A 26770-nucleotide genomic window follows, 5' to 3' on the forward strand; every position below is an offset into this window, starting at 1 on the left:
TTCACGTCCTAACTCTTGTAATGCACAGTTCAGTGTTCTGCTGGAAACAAATGCTATGAAAAATAAATACTTTTTGTTTGTTTGTTTTGTTGTTTATCCTAAGGATTAAAGGACTGACACTGTTTGCACATTTAGATACAAAACGCTACCTCACAAATCTACATCTCTGTGAAACCATACAAAATTGTGTGTATTATCAGGGACCAATCTAACCAATTTCCATCTTTCCGGGAAATTACCATAAAGCCTCTCAGGAACAAACAGAGAAAAGTCAACATTAACTGCTGTGACACATACATATTAGAGCGTGTATATATTATGTTCAGGTCTCGAAGTTATAAATATGGTCTCTTATATGTCAGGTCTTATATATTAAACAGGAGAGGTGAACAAGGAAGGCGCCACTATAACTGTAACAACCTCTATTCAAACAAGTATCCACTTATTTATGACGCTTCTTTTTCATTTGGAGGAGATTCAATTCGATGTCTTGTACTAAAAAGCATGGCATGACAATGTGTGCTTTGAGTATTACCCAAATTCACAGTGTGGCACACTTTGAGTTATTAATATATAATCTCATATGCACGAATTTAGTAAACCAACAATACCAACCACACTCCGAATGACGCCCTCTTGGTTCCAATGCCAAAAACGTTTAAAATGTGCCACAGAAAGATTAGAAATGTGAAATCCCCTCCAATGCCAGCATGCTCAGTTATTTAATAACCCTGCATGTAGGCTGTCTGAACCCAAAGGGTGGGAAAAGATGTCGTTAAGACGCAGACAACCAATCGGGTCTCATCATTGCTCCTCTTTTAATACCTGCCTCTTTCTTCCCCGACTCCAAAAAGCCACACACAACACACGCAGCCGGCCAAGCAGCAGCGCCAGGATCTGCGCTCTCCAAAGCAGAGGACTCAGAAAAGAGCTGCGTCTTTTTACATTTTTCTGGCACAGATGGAAAAGGCGTAACTTCAGCCTATGCGCACATGCATGTGATAAACGTGTCACCTCACCAATACCATTACGCGCACACAAACATGTGTTACTTTCTGTAAACACGACACATCCCTCGCCTCAGAACAGGAGATATGTTTGTGGTTCATGGTATATGCACAGCAGATTAAACTGAGAAAAAAAAAACTCTACTACAGCACACGTACCATGCATGCAGGGGAAGCGCCTCCCACTGATCGCCAGGATATAACTTTTAAACTTTGGTTGCGATGTGGCCACCTTCATCTTGGGCAATTGTGACTTGTGTTGGAAGATGTGTAACTGAGGCAAAAAGACGGGTGAATCTATGTTTTTCTCTCTCTCTCTTTATATACCGTGCAACTGGAGATCCCTAGCATGTGAGATTTAACTGTAGTTGCAAGAATGATCCGTAAATGCGCGTAATGCAAAAGAGGCAACTGTCCCGCTCATGTGGATAAACGCTACTTTTGCAGACTTTCTGACACTTTATACGGAGGTATTGATGCTCGTTTTGCTGAAGAAATAAGGACCAATTTTAGTTCCAGTTTCAGTTATACGATGTGTTTGGTTTTTACCCTGAAACTTATATGTGCAAAAGATGGGTTTATTTCTAATACTCCAGATTTGACACTGAACTCTAGTATGTAATTATCGTGCAAGTCCGAACCCTGTCATTTCTGTAACTGTTCAATTTACTAAATGGCAGATCCGACTAGTTTGATCTTCCTTGTTTTAAGAGAAAACCAGTTGAAAAGTATCATTCTTTGAAATGGAAACGCGACAGAGGGAAAATTAAAAAGCTCTAAAAATAAAGCCCTGGTTTCTTCTCCACAAAGAAGCATTTGAACTTCCCACCGCAGGACGAGAAGGAAATAAATACCAGTTTTGACATATGGATGTGATTTTTGCAGCACAGGCAGATGCAGAGAAATAAAAAAAGGCTCAGCGCAGACTAAATGTGTTACAGATTTTTTTCTTTTTTTTTTAAAAAGCAAAAAGCGGTGGAGAGATTATTTTAATAAATGGACCAGCCATGGTCGCCTGCGTTACGGGAAAGCAGAATGGATTTAAAAAGATGACCGGCCATTTGGCACCGATGTAACTGGATGAAAACGTCAGTGAAAACATATTTTTTCGTGACCAGCACATCCTATGAAGTTACTTTGTTGCAGGGAGCTCAGTTATGGGATCTTCTCCGCTGTTGCCCAGCCTGGGCTTCCTCCTGTGCTGCTCCGTCCTGGGCTGCGTCTGCGGGCTGGTGAGTGGCTTCACTAACGCGCTTTGGGCATGTGGCACTTCAGGGAGGGTGAAGGGGTATGCCAGGGTATCCCTACCTGTAACGGGCTTCAAACCATCTGTTCATATGTCTGTGTATGTGTTCAGGATTGTTATCGTTAGTTGTTTCATTATTACAGCCAGTCTCTTTTCAGTATCCCTTTCGTTTCTGTGCCACTGCCATTCTTACACTGATGGCATTGATATTTCCCACACTTTTCCCTACGTCTCTGAGGAGGAGGATGTGCATGTGTAAATTGTCCTGCAGTGCCCCGAGTTCACAATGCTCCCACAGCTTTGAATTCACACACAACATAATTGTAATTATGCGTCTATATGAGTAGTTACACACTTCCTGAGGCTTAGTCTAAAAACATGTAGTGGGCTATAGGTGATACGAGAGAACCATGTATATCACACTACTAAGATGTTACACTTTCATAGGAATACAGCATTTGTTTTCAAAATACTTCATATTGTTTTGATATTTTACTCTAGTGCTTACATTCCCATTATTATTATTATTATTATTATTATTATTATTATTATTATTATTATTATTAGTAGTAGTAGTAGTAGTAGTAGTAGTAGTAGTAGTAGAATATCAGAGAAAATTGATGAGTGCTTAAAAAATGGTAATGTGTTCCTTGACTCAATCAAGCAGTTAAAAACTTGTGTTATGGCATTTTAATTAATGAAAAATGTGGTGTTAAGTGCCGCAGGTACACACTTGTTCTTTTAAGTGTGTTAATAACTGGTATTGTGAATGGTGTAGAGTAGTAGCCCAGGTGTAGCCCAGAACCACCCTGACAACCAACTGCTGTAAATCACAGCTTACACATAAAAATATGTGTATATTTACAAATATTCATTCCTTGTTTAATAAGAAATTTATTTTATTTGAGAACTTGGCATGATATGCAAAATATGTAAACAGTACTTGATCAAGAAATCAAGTCTAAATGCTTTTATTTTGAATGAAAATTCTATTCTGACGCATAGTATAGACAGAATTACTCAACACAAAGCACCTTTTGAAATCAATAGAAAACATGTAAAGTATTATATTCATAATGATTGATAATGGTGTTAAAAACTCATGTGCCTGTGTCTTATAGAAACTACAACACTTCGTCTGAATAACAAATGTTTCTTTATACTTATTCTATTAAATAGACTTCTTCAAGCAATGACAAAACAAAGTGCTGAACAAGAACACAGTACAAAATCATTTTCATATTTAGGAACAACACAGTCTAAAAGGGACACATTATAGAAGATGTTCCCTTTATTCTATACAATTGTTTATTGTTTCCACAGCGGTGTGAGTTGGTTGTAAGATGTATCTAAGAAAAATAGAAACACCGTGACTCAAATAAGATTGTGATATAAAAATAAAAATTTAACTGAGGTTTATGACACATTCAATGTTCAAAGATGCATCATCTTGTGCCATGTTGTGTTGATTTATGCCATTAAATTATAAGTGTGGACATTATAAATCCACAATTGCAACTGCCCATGGGAAAAGACAAATATGGGTTTAATGTTTATTTGAAATCATACTAAATATAGTGGACATGTAATAGAACATATTCGTTCTTTTTACAGAAATTTTGTGGAAATTGCTACCTTCTATCCCTACTATTTAGCTTTAAGCAGTTGCACTGGCATGAAAAAGGTAAACCTCAGGTGTCTAAAATAATAACCCATGAACTAGTCTGTGGAAACAGTTTTAAAAAGCCGTTGTCTGAAGCTTCATCCCCTTGCTTTCGAATGTTCCATTGCTCAACTTGAGCCACACAGAAACATTAGGTCCCATGAGGATGGAATAACTTACAGAAATTGGACGCCCATTCTTGCACCCTGGAGCAGTTGTCTATGTTACTTTAAGGCTTAAGACAAGCATATGGACACTTCAATTCTAACTATTTTCTTTTTGGAATATATATATATATATATATATACATGCACACCAGCTTGTACAATGTATTGCTTGTTCAGGTGATGAAAGTGCATCTTGTTTGCATTGATAGCATCACTGGCATTTGTATCAGAATAATATACAAAGTTCTAAAGAAGCACAAGTAGTTTATGTGCTAGTCTCCACAACAGTGACTGCCCAGAGTTCAGTTTTTATTCCAATGGAAGTGTATTTTGTTCTATACTTTGCAATTACATGTGGTGATTCAGGGCTAATTAGCGTAATGGAAACTGTAGGTTGATGGGTTTCTTGAGAGAAGTAATATTAGCTTCCTGTTTCTGTGCTACGAGGACTGCATACAGGTGATTAGCTCCTGATGAGAGGAAATTCAATATGAACTGTAAGTGACTGCAAACGCAAGTGGTCTCTGATGTTTCCTCCTGAATTAATACCTATAATAATACACCCATGGAATTAACACAAAGACATGCAAAGGGTTCCTTTATTTGTATTTATTGATTTAACTAGTAATGAGTATTAGTATTATTAGTACTTATTAAAAGTGCTGTCTCAGGGGATCTAAGACATGAAGGCGCTACACGCAAGTGGCTAAAATAGCATTGCTACACGTATCAAATCATTCTTAATATTAGGTCTACATGGACGTTCAAATGGCTTGGTTTACATGACTGGGATATTGATCTGGAGTATAATTGCCTATTCCACATAAAAGTGTAGTGCTGCGTTCCTAGGGGTCTATTAAAAAACACATTTCTGAGAAGCAGGCTTGGTGTATGAGAGTCCAGAGGTCCTGTTATTCACATCTTCACAAGTGTGGTTCCTTAGAGGAGCTAGCTTCCCAATGCGTCAATATTCTTTACATTACTTTCTCTCTCAACAGAGCATGCGATTGTTTCCAAAGTGTTGTAGTGTTTTTATTTTTCCATCATGTCACCATTCTCTGAAAAGAAAACTGATTCACTAAAAACTAAAAGCCTCATTCCTTTCAGACGTGTCCTATATGCAGTGAAATCTGCTTTACAGCTCCGCCAATCATAATTAAAGGTAACCTGCAGCAAATGAACTGCCATGAACGCTGCACTTGAGCACAGATCTCTGAAAATGACTGAAGAAAGCTGGATTGGCTGTCGACAGTGGGATGGCTGTGCATGGGTTGATTTTAATAATACACATTTGTTGGTAATTGAGTTAACACTTTCGTCCCTTTGGCATAACAGGGTGGTTTCTGTTTCTTATTCCTTTGTTTATTGCATTGTTTGACCTCTGCAGTTTGTGTACTGATCATTTAGGACATTTAGGAAGTGCCCTTGCAATATGTGCTAAAGGCTGTAGCTGTGTTTCATTAGTTCTTTTTAATTGAATCTTGGTGAAAAATGGTGCCGAGTTCTGGTATATAAAACTTTTTTCACATCCATTATTTCTGTTACCAGCGTTTTGGAGATGTAATATATGTTTGTAAATACAACACAATTATACTGCTGTATTCATATTTTAGAAAGTCATACCACTCATGTTTTTCTCTGTTGAACTCAGTTTCTGATAAATATTTCACACTTTTACTTTGGCTATGCAGTATTCTTTGTACTCTGTTTCTTATTCCTTCCTTATTGATCTTTTCATATACACGGTGAATTTATGCAGAGTGTGGTTTGTGCCCATAGGCTTTACAGATGACACCAGTGTTATCTGAACCTTTTTAAGGCTTCTCTTGACAATACTGTTTGCATCCCCAATTGGTTTCTATAGAGAGGCAATCCAGTTTTTCAATCAGCGGGAATCTGTACAGAGTTCTCCAGGCTGAGTATTAATCACATACTCACAGCATTGCAGATAAACATCGCTTCGGATGAACAGTGTGAATACTTTCAACTACAACTGCCTTCCAGTGTAGTACATGATATTATTCACTAACAATGTCCAGAGCATTAAGCAATGCAATGCAATGCTCTGCAGTTAATATATTTCAAAACGGGCAAACCAGCTATTTACCTTGTTATTCTGTAAATATGGATTCATTCCTTGCCTATTATTTGAATAATGATTAGTTCAGTACTATAAATAGTAGGTAATTGACTCTCTCTCTGATTATTCTGCCATGCAGCTAATTAACTATTAATTGACCAAATTAAAATGACATAATTACATGCCTCAGACCTTCCAAAGTTCAATTGAACGTGCGTTATACTGTTAGTATTGACACACTGAGCTAAATAGCCCTGTCCCACAGGTCTGATCCTGAAGAGGGAGGGAGATACTGGAACATACATTTTCCCCACAACCACACTTTCTGTACAAGGCTGTCTGTTTGGGTTTATTTTGGCAGCAGAGTATTTCTAATTTTAAGGCTAAAACTCAGTTCCTCTAATCATAGTCTTTAGTGGATTCTTGGAAAATAGGAGATGGTCAATTATTGCTGCTATTGGCTTATATTGCTTATCTTTACTACTACTGGTTTAAAATACTACTGATTTAATATAATCCAACTCTGCCTGGCTGTTGTGGGAACACAAGGCACCAGCAATACCAGAATGAATTGCAGTTGCTTTCCAAACCACAACTGTAATAATGGGTTCATTTGTAAGAGTCATTTATTAAAATAAATATGTAGATAAGATATTCAGGACTCTATTTCCTTTCTGCTTGACTTGTTGGTTAGAAATCAAATAGGCACACAAGATACTGGCTCATAACATTATGCAATCTACTCTACTGCACACTAGGAATGATGTTTTTGAGGACTTTAAAGAAGTTTTACTAATTGAATTTTATACAGCAGAGACTCGTTGATTCATAAATGAAAGCAGTCTGTTCTGTGGTTTAAAAGAATGCAAACTATGTCAGCCTAACCGAGCAGTATGGGCCCCCTCTGTTCCTGGGGGCCTTGTGTGTCTTTTTTGCTCAGGCATTTAAAGGTGGGTCTTGCATTTCCTCCTGTTCTTAGCTGTTTGATGTTAATCTAGTTCAATATCCATATTTATTCAGAAAAGTACTGCAACCTAATACCTTACAACTGCATTCATCTTCTCAAGAACCAAGAAACCATACGTCTTAACCCTAATGTGAATGAAATTTAAAATTAATGCAACATTTCTTTCAAGAATGGTCCCCATTGAAAAGTGTACATATCCCTGTTGACTTTCAGATTGAAGCCTATGTGTGTCCTCTTCACTTTATTCTGATGCCTGACATGACTGTAGCATCTATGAAACAGTTCTGTGTTAATTAACTATTAATTAATTACACAGATTGTGCTGTGGGCTGTTTATATCTTTGACTGTGTAGGGTTCAATCAGTCATTTATTGGTGACTGAAGTGCCATGCTTGTGAAACAGGACTCATAGTGTGAGAAATTAGACAGTTACAGTGACGGTCACCCCCTCTGGACTTGATAGGGTGTTCATACCCTGCGTCAGAGAAACAGTCTTTGGTGAGTTTGATGCTCTGCTGGCGCTGTGTGAATCAGACCCTTTCTAAGATAGAGGATTGAATCCTATTCTTTTTTTTTTGTGACTGGGTTTTGACCACACTGGGCTCAAACAAACTGCAGCCTCCCTAGCACATCAGCATACAAACCGGAAGCCATTTTGGCTCCAATGATCAATCACAATGTGACTGGCAGTCTCTGGGATTTTATTTATAATCCCACAGCAACATGGGTAGGTATGACAGTTGATGTCCAAACACCGCCATCTTCCTTCCCTCGCCCACCTCATCCCAGTGTATCTACCTACCAAACCTCTCAGAGATGAGTTGCCTTCACTGTCATGTCATGAAAGCTGTTTTAATACATCCAATCTTAAAAACAACAGACAGGACAGGAGTGGTTCTGCATAGCTTTCAAACTGTTTTTGTCTAATGAAATCCAACAACGATCACTGAAATAGTAACTATAGTTCTTAGCTTTCTTTTTGGCTGCTGACAGTGTAGTATGCTCTAGGGCATTATCTCTTTGACATTGGTTTACTGATACATTTCTCCCATTGTCTGTTGCAATTACATTTTTTTACCAGGTGTGATATTTTGTTTATCTTCTACTTGATTTTCATGACCAAGAAAATGTTTGGTTTAACAATTTTCAAAATCATTATAACATGAATCCATGCAGCATTATATGCACTTCTGTGCATGTTGGAAATGGTTGGTTATCCCATAAAGATGTATTGTCCAAGCAGCAAATCAATGATTAATGAGATCTGCTCCATTAAGCAGTCAGGCCAAGCGTGTAATTGTTATCTGTTCTAAGACCTGTTTAATTACTCCTGTTCTTGATATTTAGTGGCTTTTACGGTAAAGTATGGATTGAAGGATATTATATGTATACCTCTATGTAGTTTTTCAAAATGTTTTTAATAACCGTCTGGATACAAAAGCTGAAAATGAAAGCCCTGTGGTTATTGACAAACATCTTGATAGCAAACTGAAGTGCTTATTAGAAGATGATGAAGGCTTGAACCCAAATCAAAATGTTGACCTGCTCCCCAGGCGCAAATTATAATTATAATACTTGATGGCAGCTCCATGTTTAACTGATTGCAAACCTCCCGTCAAGCGTTGTGTGTGTAAATTGTGATTAGTAACTGGTGAAAGTTTTGAAATTACAGAAAACAAAGTGACAAAGGACGTTCTTCAAACTGTTGGATGGAAAAATGCAATACCTAGCATGAACATCTGGGAAGACAGTGTGTAGTAGAAGGACACTGGAAGGATGTTCTGAATATTTCTTAATGAATCATTTAAAGGCGTCAGATGGGAAGCCCCTGTCTCTGAGCAGCATGTGTAATGCTGAGCCCTGAAAGGAGGGCAACTGCAGAAAACATCAGAAAGACAGAATTAAAACTGATGACAGGATTAATTAAACAAATCCTATGACAGCTACACCACACTCACAGCAATGTCTACTTTAATGGGAGCCTTTGAGAAGATGAGATTCTGGTGGCAAATTAATACAATTTTTTCTTTAGAATTTAAGAATGAAAATAAAAATGTTTTGAATAATTTTCTTAATTTACCCTTTCACTTCTAAGATTCAAAGTAAACCCATCTAATTATTTGTGTAGCCCACATGAAACAAGCTATCATGTTTTGGTTTGCTACTTTATTTATTTTTGTATTATCATTAAAAATGGTTTATACAAAATAACTTGTTTTTTTGCCACAAGGGAAATAGTAGGACATTTCCAACATGTTTTCAAACTACAGGGAGCTTCTTTGCTTTGACTTTTAAGGTGCCATTTCTCAGAAATCAGTTTTACAAATTTAGAATTATAATTTTTTTCCAAGAACATTTTTTTCACGTAATGCATTTATTCCCAAACTTGTTTCCATAGATCTGTTTTAGAAGCCTAATTTGAAATCATCGCGATGGCCGATGTTTTCTCTGGGCTTGGTAAACTTTTCCTTTCTCGTCTGTTTCAGCATCCTGACGGATGCTGGTTTGTGCAAGTGTCATTCAACACAATGAATTGCAGTGTCTGCTCTCTAGTGTCGGAGAATCTAACGGCACCCCGATGTTTCCATTATAAATAAACCCTCCTCGCAGTATCTGAACCCTGGCTGTACTACTAATGACTATCTCATGACTTTCTATTTACCTCAGCCTAATGACTTTCACACTGTTTCACTGTTTATAGTACTGCACAACCAAGGAGAAGTGTTGAATCATAATTGACACGGCACCACACTTGCTTCCCTGGGAGAGGTGCAAGGGGAGTGAAGTAAAATTGTCTTTGAAGAAGAATCAAATTGAGTATGACAACTTCAGCGTTGGTTGGTTTCTATTGTAAAATGAAGGAAAAATTTCTTATTAATTAAGAATATTCAATGTGATTATAATTAGTTTAATTAGTGCTTTCCCCTATTCGTGGCTGCTCCAAGCTTACACACTGGGATCGCAGCTCATTCCTGGACTCAATCTGTATAAGGAAGTCACAGAAAATCATTTAACAGACAAGCATGACATGAACACGTATGTGCTCAATGGCATTTATGTCCAGGACAGTGGTCATTTCACAGTTATGCCTCTTTTGAAAATCTTTCAGTTCCCATGAACTTGCTGTTCATCACATGATTCTTTACTGACTGAGTCTTCATCGACCCCCTGCCTGTTGTTATAGATACCGATCATGTAACTGGATTGGCTGATTTGTAACTTGGGAGTTATCTATATTTCGTTTTATTACTGTTTTCAGTAATACTAACTGAATAACTGTTTCAGTGTATGAATGCCGTAAACTTATATTCAGACTCCGACTGAAGGCCAAACTCTAAATGTGATATTTGAATAGAAACAAGGACAAAGAACTGAGCTGCCGTGAGATGCCATATTAGACCTTCAATTATATATATAGTCAAAAGGCATTATACCATTTGCACAAGTAATAACTAAAGAAGTAGAAGCACAAGCAAAAGTTTTTTAAAATACAATGTCATAGTAAATTACAAAAAATGACACAACAGGGATGTTTAGTTGCTCACTGGAAGGAAAATACCACACATAGCCTTGAAGGACACCAGCAGCTGTATATGTCTTCAAGGTTAAGTAATTGTGGTCTCCTAAATACTAAAACTTGTTTTATTTTATAACCAGTACAAAATTGTGTGTGTTAAAATGCTAAGGTACTATAAACTAGAAAAAACAGTCTAAAGGAATCCTTATCTCTTGGTAACTTAATGCATTTTTCCGGCATTAATCCTGCCTACTTGTGAATAAAAAACAGTTTGTCTAGTGCAGTTTAATGACTCAATAACAAGACAGTGACATCAGTCCCTCAAAATATAGACTCTCTTTAAAGTAACGAGATTTGGCAGAATCGTAGAGAAGTCGGGAATGGCTTTTGACCACACATGTCTCTGATTTTGTTGAAAGAAAAATAACATAGCAGAACATTTATTTTGATTGCGACTTGTTTTGCATTCATAAAAACAGCAACAGAAAAGGAGGGAATGGTGCTTTCGATGAGACTGACACAATAAAAGAACACAATTATATTAAACCTAAAATTGAAAATATTACCTCCACAGTAAGTGAGAACATGTGTTTGATACCTAATATTGCCTGCAGAAATAATCTAAACAGTGACAATTTACAGGAACCGTAGGAACTGTGGACACATGGTTTGGATTTGTTTTTCCAGTTTTAGAAGGAATATTTGGCTGACCGGTACCTTTTATTGTCATAGTTTATTTTGCCACACCCAAAAATTGCCCTGGACTGTGTGTGTGCTCAGGAGGAAGGGTGGATTATCCATTTAATAATATTCAATAGTATGTCAGCAATTGATCTGAAAGACAATTTTCATAGAAAGCAGACAAATAATTGTGTTTCTTTTCCTCCTAAGAGGAAGCACAGTGAGCTTAGCCTGAATATTTATTAATATGACCCATTTTCCTCATGTAATGTAATGTTATGTTAATGCTCATTTTGTGAGGTGCTAATAGATTTCTTGTGGTTTACACTTAGTGCATTCAATGCCCTTTCATTAATTAACTCACTGGGTGCCTAGCTGAGCTTACTGTAATGTGCAGACCTTGAGGCGGGTTCAAGGAGCGTATAGCCCATGATTACCACTTTGAGAGTGGGTCGGCTTTTTAAAAGTAGAAGCGTGCACGGCCAGGATGCAGTTGTTTTCTGTCCCCGTAGTTATTTTATTAGCAGAGACTGATTAAATAAGTACAATGTTTTAAGTATGAACCAAATAGAAAAATGCCGCCTATCAGCCAATTGAAATGTATAATTGTAATGCTTAAAGTTGGCTTTAAGTCTGACACTTGACTCTTCTATATAGCTCATGCAAACCCACAATCAAGTACTGCAATTTGTGAATTGAGAAATGGTCAGAGTTTTGATTTGGCACGCAACCGAGTGTTGCACTGATTGGGAACAGAATCATAGTCATTTATTTTTGTCACAAATCCAACATATCTCATTTAATCAAGGATAGATTCAAGATTGCATTTTGACAAAAGTGATGTATTTCCTTCATTTACGCTCAGGAAGATATAAAAGCCATCGAACTATAATTAAGCTTCAAATCTTCAAATGTGCGCCTATTAAACTAGAACCAAACAGCTGTTATGAATTGAAAGTTGAGGGATATGGTTAAAACCTTTCATTGAGGACCTTGTGAGAAGACTGCTGAAAAGCATGGGGTAAAAAACATGGCTACAGTTAGTCTGTAACATGATGAAGTTCTACATTGAAGGGGCGAGGCCATTTTGAAGTCTGTACTACAATTAAATTAGTCATATTGGAACTCATGATTAAAATATGTGTTGCATGAATCAAGAAAAACAAACATCTAGGCCAAAAAAGGGACCATTTCAAACTTCAACACAGTCTGAGTTTCATTTTGGGTCAAGGATTTAATTTGCTGTCTTGTTGTCTTGCTATAATGACTCCAGTGTCAAAGAACTGCCTCTGTCAGACTGTTTAATGCTGGATAATTGTTAATACAGTGCCAAGAACAAGAGCAAGTCAATTTGTACGGCTCTATATTACATTTAATTCGATCTGCAAGGCTGTGGAATCTGGACAGACCGAGAAACAGATACACGCATGACATGTTGTTGCTATTTTGTGAAATATGTTTGACAGCATTTTGCAGCTTGTCGTGATTTCTGTCAGCTATGATTGGAAATTCCTTCAGAACTACCTGTATTAAATAAGCGTTTCTTCTATGTTTCGTGAGTCATAGCCAGCTATTGAGAACATTCAGAGATGTAAGAATTAGAACTTATAGTGTTCACAGTAGAGACTCCACTTTCACAGATGCGGTGAAGTTTAACCAGGTTTAACTGTTTTCTTGACTTCCCTTGACCTTTTCTGTTTTTCTTTTCTTTTTTCCAAGCCTGTATGTGGAAGCATGAGAAAGCCAATTCCACTTTTACACCGAGGTGAATTGGTAACAGTTTTAACACAGCCAGATTGATGATACGTTTTTACGTTTGCTTTCTGGCTTCTAACAGTTTCTGGGCCGTTGGCAGTTTTCCTTCCCTGTCCTGTGGGAATGACTGGTTTTCATTCCTCAGTGAGTATCCGGGAGCTTTCAACCATGGATTGATTTTCTTTTTAACTTAGACATCAATCTGTGTAATGTTAGGTTAATACCTTTATTGAGAATTACATATATTGCTGGAGGTGATGTTGTATTAGCAATAAGGAAGTGGTAGTGGCTTATGTCACAATACTGGTAAAGCCTGTCTTGTCTTTATACAAACACAGCCACTACAATATGCAACTGTGTTAATTAATTATAATCACAAAACGTAGATGTGATTGAACATTTTTTGTAGTATAAACAAAAATAGTGAATATATATATATATATATATATATATATATATATATATATATATATATTTGTAAAGATTACATTGTGGGGTTTCTATACATACAATAATATAATACATACTGTATAATATTACAATATACAGTAATTTGGTGCATGTGAGAAACAATATCTATATATAATGTAATGCCTCTGTCTTCTATCAACAAGGTGAAAAGACCCATAAGCATGAGCTAATGTACGCCACTGAAAGTTTTCTTTGCCATGCTGATACAAGATAAACAGAAAGAAAGAAAATGCAGTTTGTGTTTCCCAGAATGAACACAAGGGGTTAAGTGAGTGTATTGCAAATCATTACTACAAAATGACCTTCTATTGCTTTAGTACACACAATTTTAATAAACATCTCTTACCACGTTACTGGCCTTCTTGATTTGCAATTATAAAGGCAGAACGATGTGGTCGATGTCAAAGCCAAGATCTCTTGTGCTGATGACAATTTCCAGAGAAACATGTTTTCTTCCTTTAGACCAAGACAAGTAGGTTAGTGTTTAATTTTTTTTCTCTGCTCCTTTTCATGTCTTTGAGATTAGACAGTGAGAAGAACCTGTGGCATTTGGCATCACCCAAGAAAAATAAAATATAAAAAGTTCTCCAATGTGTCAAAGTCTGTATCGCAGAACCTATCCTCTGTGATTCATTTTATGGTGAACAGTGGTTTTAAAGACAGTTTGGTCCAAACCAAGCTCATTTTGGGGAATCTGGCTTCAAATCTGCAGCCGCTTCAAGTTTGGTTTGGCTCCTGTTCAAGTATCATGTGCATGGACCTGATAGAAATGCATTTTACATGTTCACAGTTATAACACAGACCATTAAACTGATAATACAGGTATGCATCCTTGTTTAGTGCTTTTCTATATTTGCTTTTAAGTGGTTAATGTTAAAAGCATAATAGGCATAAAAAAAAGTATTGAAAAAAATAACAATAAACTGTACAAGGCTGTCTAAACAGCTCTGGGGATATAGATTGAACATTCAGTTTACAACAACAATTTAACATAAAGAAAAATAAAGTAAATACATGTAGGTTTACTGTATCCAGATATCTATTTGAACATTAGCATTTTTTTTCATAGCTCCAAATACAAGTTTAAATTCAATACAAATGAGAGTAAATGAATCCATCAATTGGGGATATTTGTCGCTTGAAACTCCAGGAACACTACACTTCTATTACACTAACTATAGTTTCCTATGGATTCCATGATTATATGATTTAACCCAATACTAGGAAACTAAGGAAGTGTAGTTCCTGTTTCTGCTCTTACTAATTGGGCTTCTGCAGTAAAAAAAAAAGAAAAGAAAAGAAAAGAAAAAGCAATTTACCAAAGTGTTCTGGCCAACCATGCTTGTAATGCTAAACTAAGCATGTAATTTTCACTTGATGTCATACTTCGTCTGAGAAAACGGTCATTCACGGCCACCTAAACAAGTCAGGCACACCCTTATGGTCCTACACAAACTAAAATAGAGTACCTTCACTTTGAGACAACAGGCGCAATACAGAGACAGCTGTGTGTCATGTATTACATGAGGCCCCCCCGGTCCCGGTGGCTGCTGAAACCCTTTTGATAGATGGCCAGAGGAATACCGCGCCATTCCTCCCGCAGTCTAGTTCCTACTACAAGAAGTTAGTCTTTGCCAGATTCCCTGTTGAGTTCACCCTCGGGATGTTCTGTGGGACTGAAGTCAGGACTCTGAGCCGGCCAAACAAATGTGTTTCTGCTTTAATCTGCTGCATTCATTCTTGCCTACATATTCACACAGATATTTGATTGCATTAATGGGCCACAGTCTTATCGAAATCGCTCAGTGTTTTGTACTGGTATGTCAGCATTTGCATACATTCTGAGAGACACTGACCAAACTAAATGTGTCTAAATTATTTTGCATTGTTATGTAGCCAGTATGGTTTGAGGAACTTAAAAAAATTATGCATACCTTTAAAAAAATACGTCCAAAGATAATTCAGATCTCCACTTACAACAAAATAAAAGCAAAAGAGAAACAGTAGCTGTGTTTGCCAGTAAAACAGACGCCCACACAACTCCATTTCTGAAGATGATGAGTCATTAAAACAGGTTTTTTGTTTCTCTATTTACCAATTGTGTGAAGGACGTACAAGGTAGCAGTGGGATGTCAATAACCCGAGATACTTTACAATCAACTGAAAATCCTCAAACGTGCTTAAAGTAAAATGAGAGCCGTCTTTATTTAACCTAAACCATGTCACACAATGTAAAGTAAATCTGACACTCTTAATTGATATAAATAGTTAAACAGTGAGTTGGCAGAAGGAAAATAAGACTCAACAAAATAACAGAAAGCATGTGTTGTAACTTGAGGTCCATCATTATATAACCAAAAGTCTGGCAAGGGAGTTAAAAATAAATAAAAATAAAATGTGGCAAAACTGTAGTTGTAGTATTAACTTAAGCTGAGTGAGAAATATTCTCGCCTGAAGTAGTCTAGCAAAGATAAACGGACAATAAAGCAAACCACTTTTTTTACAGCAGTGAAAATGTATCTCCAGCATTGCAGCTGACCTACCTGACCTACCTGTGAAACGCAAAGTGCAGACCTGCATCCTATCACGTTTTCTTTTATTGTCAGAAGCCACTTTCTCCTACTTATGAATCAACATGCGATGGGGTACAGGTTTGTAATTTTTGATTTGCGGGTGGGTCAAGGTTTTGTACTGGTCTGACCCACAGACAAAATGGAATGGAACTGAAATGTGCCCTGCCTCCCGAAATGTTACTTTTCTCTTGAATTCTGAGGTTTTGAGCTGTTTACTGTTATAGATTTTTTATTTTTTTATTTCTGCATTTTTCAGAAATAGAAGGGAAAATCTGAAAACTTGAATTATATCTTTAAGACGATGTTCTACTTTAAAAGGGTTTCTGAGCAATATGCAGACGGAGCAAGTAGGTGTTTATGCACAGTCAAAAATGAATCAAATATGTATATTAATGGAATTATTCCACAATTTTGACATTAAATGAAGTAAATGTGTGGGCACATCAATACACATGATACACATGAGGACTAACCCACTATGATATAGAAAAGGCTTCAGTCCTACTGCATTTTCATGAATATAACATCAATACATTTGATATCTGAGAGGACATATCCAATCGTATGGTGTAGTGATGCTATATTCGTGAAAATGCAGTAGGACTAAAGTCTTTTCTATATCACAGCAACCAAATGACCCGATAAGCATAAGACAGGATCATCTGGTTGATCGTTAAGCATGAAATGATTAATGGAATTGCATGCAATAATAATTCCTTCTACATGCTGCCAATATCACCCTGATGGTTTTGTGTGGAGTGGCAGTCAAAAATGTATCCCGAATTAGTTCTCAAGTAAGTAGGTATTATTTAATGAACAATTTCTATTAAACGAAATGAATTGTCCCGAAACATTGCTTCAGATTAAGTGAATTAATACTCTCAGCTACCACGGTATATTATAACCAGGCTTTAGCTCAAGTGGTAGGTTTGATTAAACAACTCTGAGACAATGAAAGCAGATCATGCCTGGGATTTCCAAGAGAAAACTTAGATTTTATTCTATAGTAGTATAAACATATAGGCCCATCTACGTTTAGAGGTGATTTTGCCATAAAACCAAGAATTAAGACTTGACATAATGGCTCCCCCTCTCCCCCAAAATAATGCACTGTTTTTGTAATAATAATAATAATAATAATAATAATAATAATAATAATAATAATAATAATAATAATTTTCACTGTTTCATTCTCCACTGTCTCAGCTGGGTGCCGGGAGAAGGTGCTGACTGACACAAACATAATTTACTATAATTTAAACTGAACAAATATATTTCAACTTCTCACTCTATTATAATTGTTTAATTGTATGTTGTTCTCTCATCATCATCAAATTACATGTACAGTAATACCGATGTCTATCTGTCTGCCTGTCTATGTCCCGTTAAGAGCCCCTTCCAATACATTTCAGACAACCTAAACACACCCTGTATGTTAGTAAATAATACCAAATGTAAAAGTTGGCTGTCGTCACAAAGCTTCAAAATGTGTTTGTCGATGTCGATATACCGTAATGAATTACAGGAAGGATTTGATGGAGGGGAATTGTGAAATTACAACCCCCAAAGCTATTTGTAAAGCAGTGCAGCTTTGCAACACATTACAAATACAATAACAGTGGCAGCTGGAAATCTGACTCATTCTCTCCCATAATTTACTGTAAATTCGTTCAGATCATAAATCAAAATGTATCCAAGTGTAAAAAACAAAAAAACAACCAACTATGTATTCAACCAATCTCTATCTTCTGGAAAGAGTTGGTTCTATCATTCAAAATTCATTCTTTTGCACCGTGCCGTGTAGATTCACTGGGTCAAATTAATATCCGTCTAAACCTTCAGTGTGGAGAAGACTTTTCCGTCAATCTCATTCTAGTGATGCGATGAGAATTGGTCATCAAAGCCACATTAGTAATTCAAAGTAAATACCTACAATTCAAACTGGTGCACGTAGGTGTGTGACCTGGGCAGACCTATGGGATGCTGTTGGTGGGTCCCATATTCAGACAATTTCAGGGTAGGTAAACATCAAAGCCAGGGTTTTGCTCAAGAGAAGTCTGTGTGATCCTGGTGAGAGGACAGTAGGGAAGCCAGCTACACAAATAATAATGTGGGCTCAATTGAGGCATTAAACTGAGATTTGAGAAGTCATGTTTAGCCTCCTGATTTACATTTTAGCTAGAATTGAAGGAGAAGCAAAGTGCTGCTTACAAAGTGCATTTCCCCACAGCTGTAACAAATAAACGAAAACTTCAAAAAATCAAAGTTTGAAAGTAAGAGTTAACATCTGCAGAATATAAAATAACAATCTTTTATAATTATCACAGGCCACCAAATTGAACTCATTACTGCCGCGTACACATGATCTATAATTAAAAAGCCCTCTCTTTATCAGTAATGGGTTTTATAGCACTTTTAGGCTCTGTTTATAATCCTGTTTTCAGACATGCGTTCTTTCTCATGTTGGTGAGCATATTGTTGTTTTTGTTTGTTCCCCAAAGTAACAACAAAAGTGCTTTAATTTAACTGCAGATTGAGCTCATATCCGCACACCCATATGGATATATTTTTAAAACTAAGTTTGTAGGTAGTCCTGAAACAAACTTAGAAAATTTGAAACAACTCTGTTTTGGTTACTGCATGATTTATTTGCTAAGAAAATGATGTTTTGAACACCACATCCTTTTATTGTTCCCTTATGATTTCTGATTACATAACATTATCTGTTTACTCATTGGGTTTTATAACCATATCACAGTGATAGTGCTTCACATACAGTCAGCCCCAGGATTCACGCATGCATGGGATGGAAACCTCAGTGCATTCGTTTCCTGCCCAAATAAATAAAACTAAATTATATTCGAAATCCTCCGCCTCACAGTATGACACGGGGCTTGTTAAGTCTTTCCCCTCTGTCTCACCCAGAAATAACCCTGGATGCAAACAGGCCCCTTCTGTAATTGAGATGTGTTTCAGCAGCTGGGCTGTTGTGGAGGTGGTGGGGGATTTTTTTTTTTTAAATATAAACTACAACAAAAGACCCTTGAAAGCTTGAATTTTTTTATTATTACTTTTTTTCTGCTCGGTGCCTCGTTTGGCTCAGCCTTGAACTGCTCTGAAGTTGTGTTGTGGAGCTGTTTACGTGATCTCGGGTATGGCTTGGGACTTGGCCTTATGTATGAGCTAAATGCACAGAGGACAGGATTTCTTAAAAGGACCTTTATTAGTTTCATTGCAATCCTCTGGGGCTTTCTGGTTTGTAAGCATGCAGTTCACAGCTCCAGATTTTCCAGCGAAATAATCTCTCACAGCATCGCCTGCAATGTACAGGCTGTGCGTCGGCTTTGAGTCCGATAGCAGAGAAGCTGCAGGGACAGGCTTCATAGTGTAACATTCGCACTCTGATTACGTGAGAATCAGCAGCTGTTGGTTGTTAGAAATGTTTTGTAAAAGTCGATTGGCGAGCCGCGTGAATATATTCATTTGTTCTTTCCAATCAGAGGAGATATCTGTGTGCAAGTGTTTGTGCGTGCATTATTTGTCACATGTGTAGAGTGTTTCATGTAGATGGGAAAGAGTGTAATGGGTCTCATTGTGCACACAAATTCGATAGGTTGCTCGGAGGTGTGCCTGAGATGTCGTGGTTCGATCTGGATCAATGAAACACCTTACAGACCGAACAGCAGTGGTTGTCTATGTCCTATGTGGGACCCTCAGAGGGGATTTTCTTCTCTTTGCAATAAACAGAATCACAGAAACATCCCTCATTTTCATTTTGACAATTGTTTAACACCCAACTTAATGCATTAGGCACAAGGCAGGAGTCAGTTGCTTTTGTAATGGGGCCCATCGTGTACAATAACCCGTTACAGGTGATTTCACCCCTCTGTAAATCAGTACACTGATCATACTAAAGTGGAATAGTCCCCAGTAAAAATCAAAACATAGCATTGATGAGCCTGAATCAAAAGCCAAAACTTGCAAGAAAAAGAAACTAAAAAAGTATGACCTAAATAATAATATCCTCAAGAAATGAATATAGGAATATCTAAGTCCTATTTAGATAAATGGTTTGTCAAGACTCTTCTTGAGAAATAGGATAACCATTTAAACATTGGTATATTTCATTCTGAAAATGTGACATTCTCCTGTGTTGGGAAGTTAATAATGTGTGTTGTCACAACATAGGAAATTGCATATGGGACAAACATTAAAATGCTATTTCATGATGATATAGTTCATAATTGTAGTGGCTACTGAGGTGTTTATATTTGTAGATACTGGAAGATAGAAAATATTGAATTAAACTTGTAATTGATTCTGAATACATCTGTGTGTATCTATTACACACTGTGTTTTGTACTCTGAATACAACAGTCTGATGCCTTCATATAATTTCAAGCTAATAGTTACTGCCCTGTGAAATAAAGCAACTGACACTTTTAATACACGATTGAATTTTAATTTTAATGTATTATGCTGAGAAGATGATGTTCATCATATTATAGCATGGAAATCATGTTTGATTCTCGAATTGGATGTATATTTATTTTTAGGAAGAGAGAGCATATCACATATATATGCAAATATATCTTAAAATAGCATATGAACTGTAGAAATTACTTGTGAGGATAAAGACATTAGTAGCAAATATATTACTGATATGATGAGTTTTTGATTGAGCTATATAGTTTCCTTTCAAACCATGTTTTCTAATTGCAAGATTGCAATTCTTCTGGTTGCTGATATCTTTTTCAATTTTCTACTCTATCAGAATTCAATATGAAATGCTAGTTTACAGTGTAGAAAATAAATACGGGGATGTTGTGAGGGCAACACTATTCAGATCAAAGACGCAATTAACTAGCTTGCCAGAGTTCCACCTCTCACCAAGGTGGTGATGCACTTGCTTTTAAAAAAATAGTTCACACTCCCTTGTTTGAAATATTAGTTTGTAGTAGAAATGCAGGGGGAAATGTCAGACATTAATTTTGCAAGTACAGGGCTTTACGGATTCACATTTAATCCCAGAGGAGAGAAAAAAACAAACACAATCTTTTGTATCTCCCATGTGTTTTCCTAGACCCAGCTGCAGTAGTGTCTCTGCAGTAATCTAAGTAGATTTCAGCTCTAATCTGCAATAATTTATTATTGATTTCCATGAGATTATTAATTTTCCTCATGACACAGTGAAGGAATTTGAGAATATTTGTTAATTTCTCATTCGTTCTACAAAACTTCAAAAAAACATAACTACCGAACTTGTTTTCCTAATGAAGGGATTAGAAAGACCTGGGAGATTATTGTTATCCGCCTATCTAAATTGGTTCTGTAAACGAATGCTATTAGTCTGACACTTAGAGTTATTATGTTCTGATACTGATGCTATGAGACTGAGTCTGTTGGTACCTGAAAAAAATAGCACAGATTAAAGTACCACAGATAAAAAAATAATAATAATTGATTTTACGCTTTATATTTTTGGTCAGACGTGTCTATTTCTAGAATATAAGGGTAAATACAATCGTGTTTCGGGTTCTTATGTTATTACTGACTATATTTTTGTGTCCTTTAATAATATATTCAGCTCTAAATCCAGCACTGTTGCCATATATCCTTTAGCTTTATTATTATTATGATTTTGTAAACTTTTTCAACAGGCGTTTGCTCGGATTTATAATTTATCTTTGCATCATTAGAGCACAATACACCAGAAGCGCACGCCTTGAATTTGACCTGTCGTAGGACAACCCCAAATCCACGGAAAGCCCTCCTCTCACAGCCGCTGCACTGAGTCTGTGTGCTGCACGAGGGTACCAGGACTTGAAGGTTTCCAGAGGGCCTGCCGAGTCTAAACCCTAGATTGGACTGTAAATATTTACAGAGCCGGGATGGATTGTTTATACAATGCTTCCCACTCTCTTGGAATTAAAAAAATGAGTAAAAAAGTAAAAAAGCTGACACAGGTAGAGCAGGAACCTCACAATACGGCATTGAAACTCAGCTCACATAACAGCCGTGCAGCACAAAGGTCTGTCTGTGATGACATATTTCTGTAATGTATCAAAATATGGAGTTGGCCTTCTCAAATGTTAATAGTTTTATGTCTCTTGTGGGGATCGCAGTTTTTTTTAAGACTCAGCTTGATTCTGCAGTCGGAGCAGTGGCTCCTCCTTGTGTCCTCAGTAAACTACGTCAATGCAGCTGAAGAAAGTGCACCTTTTTTGAGTGTTTCTTTTTCAGGTCTGTCTTTGCACATTTATTGATTTTTGTTGTTGTTATTTTTGCTGCAAGTTTAAAACACGGTTATTTACTTGCCTGACTGAAATGCTGTTTTATAGCGCAGTTGTATCTACCTCAGGTTTCCAGGAAAGTCAGCAAAGGAGGGTTAAAAAAGAAAAGACAATGGCAAGGTATTGTGTATTAGCGTAAGGCTTTAAAACATGGTTCAGGGAATTTCAAGATTTAAATTTCAAGCCACAGAAGAGAGGCAGTTGTAGGTACAAGAGTTGGGTCATATAAGCATTACGAAAATCAGTCACAGGGAAAGGAAGGGAAAGTTATAAAATGCTGGGGAATTAATGAAATGGAAAGAAGGAAGAGGCAGAACAGAGAGCAGAGGTCTGGAAGGAAGGAATAGATACACACAGTTGAACAGCTGAGTGTGTGTGTGTGTGTGTTTATTCCGTGTTTGCTCTTAAATTCAAGGTCTTCTACACGGATATTGATGCAAAAGTGCCAGCTCAGTAAGGGATCGTCAGGTTAATGGATTAATGTGAATCAACCATGTTTACAACATTATCTGTTTCACTCAGAACAGTTTCGATTCAGTGCTATTTACTTTGCTTTCACTTCGAATTACTCTCCCACGAGTCATTCTTTACATTTCTGCTCCTGTCTTGCAAAAGTGAGCTTCTGACCTTTGCCCTAACTGCCCCCATTCACTCTAGTTAAATGTTTTCCAAGGCACAGCAAGGAATTCATTCACCCGGACATGCGAAATACGCAGACGATCTGAAAACTTTACTTATACAGTATGTCTAAAAGTAACCCACAATGATATGAATAAATTAAAAAATTTAAAACACACCAATGCATAAACTAAAGGCTTAAGCGTATCAGATTGGTCCCACTCAAAACTATTTTATTACTTTGGTAAGAACAATACTTTGTAAAAGTGAGTATGTATCACAGTAAATGATCCAATTACTGCTTCAATCTGTCAATGAGAAATTAAATGTATTTTTGGTTGCACTTGTTAATCATTCAAAAAAGATTCTCATGTTTTCAAAAGCCACCCTCTTTGTAGCCCAGTGATTGGATGCTTTTAATGCATTATTTGTACCATCTGAATGCCCCAGGTTTAATTAGAATATGTACTTAAATAGAAATACAGACTGGACAAGCTACAAAGGCAAACAGAAAATTGCTCAGTCTCTCCCAGAATACCCCGTCTTGTCAAAGATAATTATAGCTGCTGCATCATGACATTTTGATCTGCCTACTTGGACACATGATAACTTATTGAATACCTACCTATTCCGACTCTCTTTCACTCTCTCCTAGCTTTTGACATATCTGTCTCTTTGTATGTTTTAGTTCTGAAAGCTGTCAGGAACGAGAGGGGGATGTACACTTAGAAACATAAGAAACATAACACTTCTGTGCAGGTGTAGTAGTGTCCTATGATTACCTGAGATATAATAAGAGTGAAACATAGTGTTAGCAATGCAGGACATTTATGTGAGATGGAGCGACTGCAGTGTGAATGTCTGTCAGTTCTGCATGATTGATGGTGGTGACAAGAAAGAACCATCACCATCAATTGTGGGGATGCTCATTTGCAATTAGTGGGTTTGACCAAAGTTTGGTTTGAATGGGGTAATTGTCATGGTCATATAATACTTTCAAATCAATTATTCAAAACATATTAAGTATTTTTTTGAACGCCTCGAATTTCTAGGAGATTCAAATAATGTGGAGAAAAGCCACTGGGGTAGCTTTTTCCCTGGCTTTTTCTTTCTTTCCTATTGTATTCGTATTCTCCCACTTGGCACGTGAAACATCTGCCACCTGCAATAACAGCTCCAAAAGCTCTCATTATGGTACACTCTTTATAATTTTTCAAAGTGAATCTTAGCAATGGTCGTTTGGGGAAAAAATATTGAATCTGTAATACAGTATGACCTTCACATCAACGTTTCCTAGTCTACAAACATACTGTTAAACAAGCTAATCAAAATCAATGGCTCTTTTGATTAAAGAGATGCCCCACTTCCCTGAAAACCAAGCAGGTTCTGATTATATTCTTCTCGGCTAATGAGCTTTCAATCAGCAACTCGGAAGCAAGTACATTTTCAAATTGACGGTGGTGCTAACTGAATACAAACTCTGCAGCTAATTTTCATTAAGGGGATTATTTAAAGAAGGAATATGCTACATGGTGCTCCCGGAGGAATAGAAATGGAGAATTAGTAGCCAGCTAGAAAAACATGATACCGTGTACAGCCTCCGGCCAAACAATTACGACCCTCTTCGTAGGATCATGTTGGCCCCCTTAGTCCCCCGTTCACAGCTAAAAATTAAGAGCTGGAAATGCAAAACTGTTGTAAAGTAGTTAAGTGTTCTGTTATTACTGCATGCTTGATATTGTCAATAGTATTGGTGTAACTCATGGGGGAGGATTGCAAACAGTGGCCCCTGGGCACCAATGTGCTCCTCAGTCTTAAGGGTTGATGATCATACGCTACACTTCTTGTTAGCACATTCCAACACAGCCCACACATGCCCAGTGACATCAGCATGTGATGACTTTGCTGGCCCAGGAATTTGCTGAAGGTCTATATTGCATTCCTCTAACCGATTGTTTACCTCTCCAATATAATAGAGTGTAGCACCGTAATCACCATGTCTTTCGAGGTGGAAAAGAAGCATTTATTGGTGAACAGGGCGCGATGCAGTGCTCAGGTATTCCTGGGATGTTGTTTCCCCCCACAGCAACTTTAGTCTTAAATCTCACTGGTGACCTTTTCATAGGCAGGTGATTTCAACAGAGGGGCACAACTACCAGGCTGTATATTGGGACGCTCCCAGCACATTGTTCGAGTGAAATGCTTTCCTCACATCCCTGATTGCAAGTCACTTTCTCCACAGGCCACACAGAACTGAGTACTGAGTTTCTACTCCTTGTTGTGCAAAAGTTTCCGCTACTGTCTTGATTTCCTGCTCTTTTTACTTGCAAAATGACAACTGTAAAAATAATCAATCTATTAATTTATTGCATAAAATAGTGCCTGTACTCCCAGCCCAGTCCACCTCTAACGGTGGGCTTGGTGCCAGCTACAGAATCTAGTCATTTTAAAGTTATTCTGTTTATTCTTATACATATACATATACGATTTCATATAAGTAATCAAATCCTTAGTTCTTCATGTATTGTTTTGACCTGATTTTATCCTGTACAATCCCATGATTATTTTCATCATTTGACACTTTAGATCCATTTAATTCCACCTTATGAATTACAGTCACTTTATATAGACAGCATTAAAACTGAGTTTGTTTCTGTCTTGTTATAAAAATAACTGCAAAGACAGGTGGCCAGGTTACCAGTAAAAAAATCTATCAATCAGGCTTTCAACATAAATGACAGTAATATATTAATATATTTCCAATCACTCAGAAATACCAAGCACACTCACAAGGGCTTGTTATTTACACTTGATTTCCCCTGTTTCTTCATCTGTAGCTATTCATTCACACTTGTGAAATCATGCATTCATTCATCCTTGCATCCATTCAGTCTCTCTCATTCAAAACTGTTTGCTTTTTGGGGGGAAGAAAGAAACTTTGACCCAAATCGCGTTGTTCAAACTTTTTCCTAATTTAATTAATTTGGTCTTTAACAGCACACATACAGGATGAGGACAGTAAATGAAGGAGGCATTTCTGACAGTGTGTCATAAAAAATCAACAACTAAACTACAAGAAATAAGATATAATTAGGAAAAACAGCAATGAAACCTAATGAAATACCTAATGTGAATATAACGTCTTGTATTCAAACACCTGTGAGTATTCCAATACACATTACTTGTCCTCTTGTGGTGGCCGTGGGGAGTATTGTTAGCCTTCAGGTGTGTGTCTGCTCGAGGTGCTTCATTGGTTTGTGCCGTCTCAGGATAGGCTAATGAGGGGGGAATCTGTGGCTACTTCAGGAAGAATCAAACAACTGGTAGATATGGAGGACTGGTGTGAGACTGCTGCTTCTGTGAGACAGTCTAATCACTGAGGTTTCTGTCATTCGAGCCGTAAACTACTGCATTTGTGTTTTAGTTTGAATTTGTTAATCACGTTTGGACAGGCATGTGACATACCTTCTGGAGAAACACTGTGTGTAATCCCTATAGCTCACTAGCTCTTCAAAACTAAGTGACACAGATGGTTAAAAATGTAGTTCCGAGACATTATTGGTTTAATGTGATAGCAGTATCTGCAACAGCACAATACCTACTGACTAAAATAATGGGTCTGTCCCCAAGCACCAAATGACTTTCATGTAATTTATGACAAAGTTAAATTCCTTCTAATGCATGATGCAAGCCTGTTTACCCCCTCAGTTGTGTAGTGTCTGTGTAAAGGCA

At 37.1% G+C, this 26770-nt stretch overlaps 1 protein-coding gene across 1 annotated transcript in view; it reads left to right on the forward strand.

Moving 5' to 3' along the window:
* The first annotated feature begins 839 nt into the window (after positions 1-839).
* pth1r (parathyroid hormone 1 receptor) overlaps positions 840-26770 on the forward strand; it is a 90799-nt gene continuing 64868 nt past the window's right edge. Inside the window, exon 1 of the mRNA XM_066717261.1 lies at positions 840-2239. Coding sequence (XP_066573358.1) covers positions 2165-2239 — 75 coding nt within the window. The 5' untranslated portion in view covers positions 840-2164. The remainder of the gene's footprint in view (positions 2240-26770) is intronic.

This window comes from Amia ocellicauda, chromosome 2 (assembly GCF_036373705.1).
Source record: "Amia ocellicauda isolate fAmiCal2 chromosome 2, fAmiCal2.hap1, whole genome shotgun sequence".
NCBI classification, from domain to species: domain Eukaryota; kingdom Metazoa; phylum Chordata; class Actinopteri; order Amiiformes; family Amiidae; genus Amia; species Amia ocellicauda.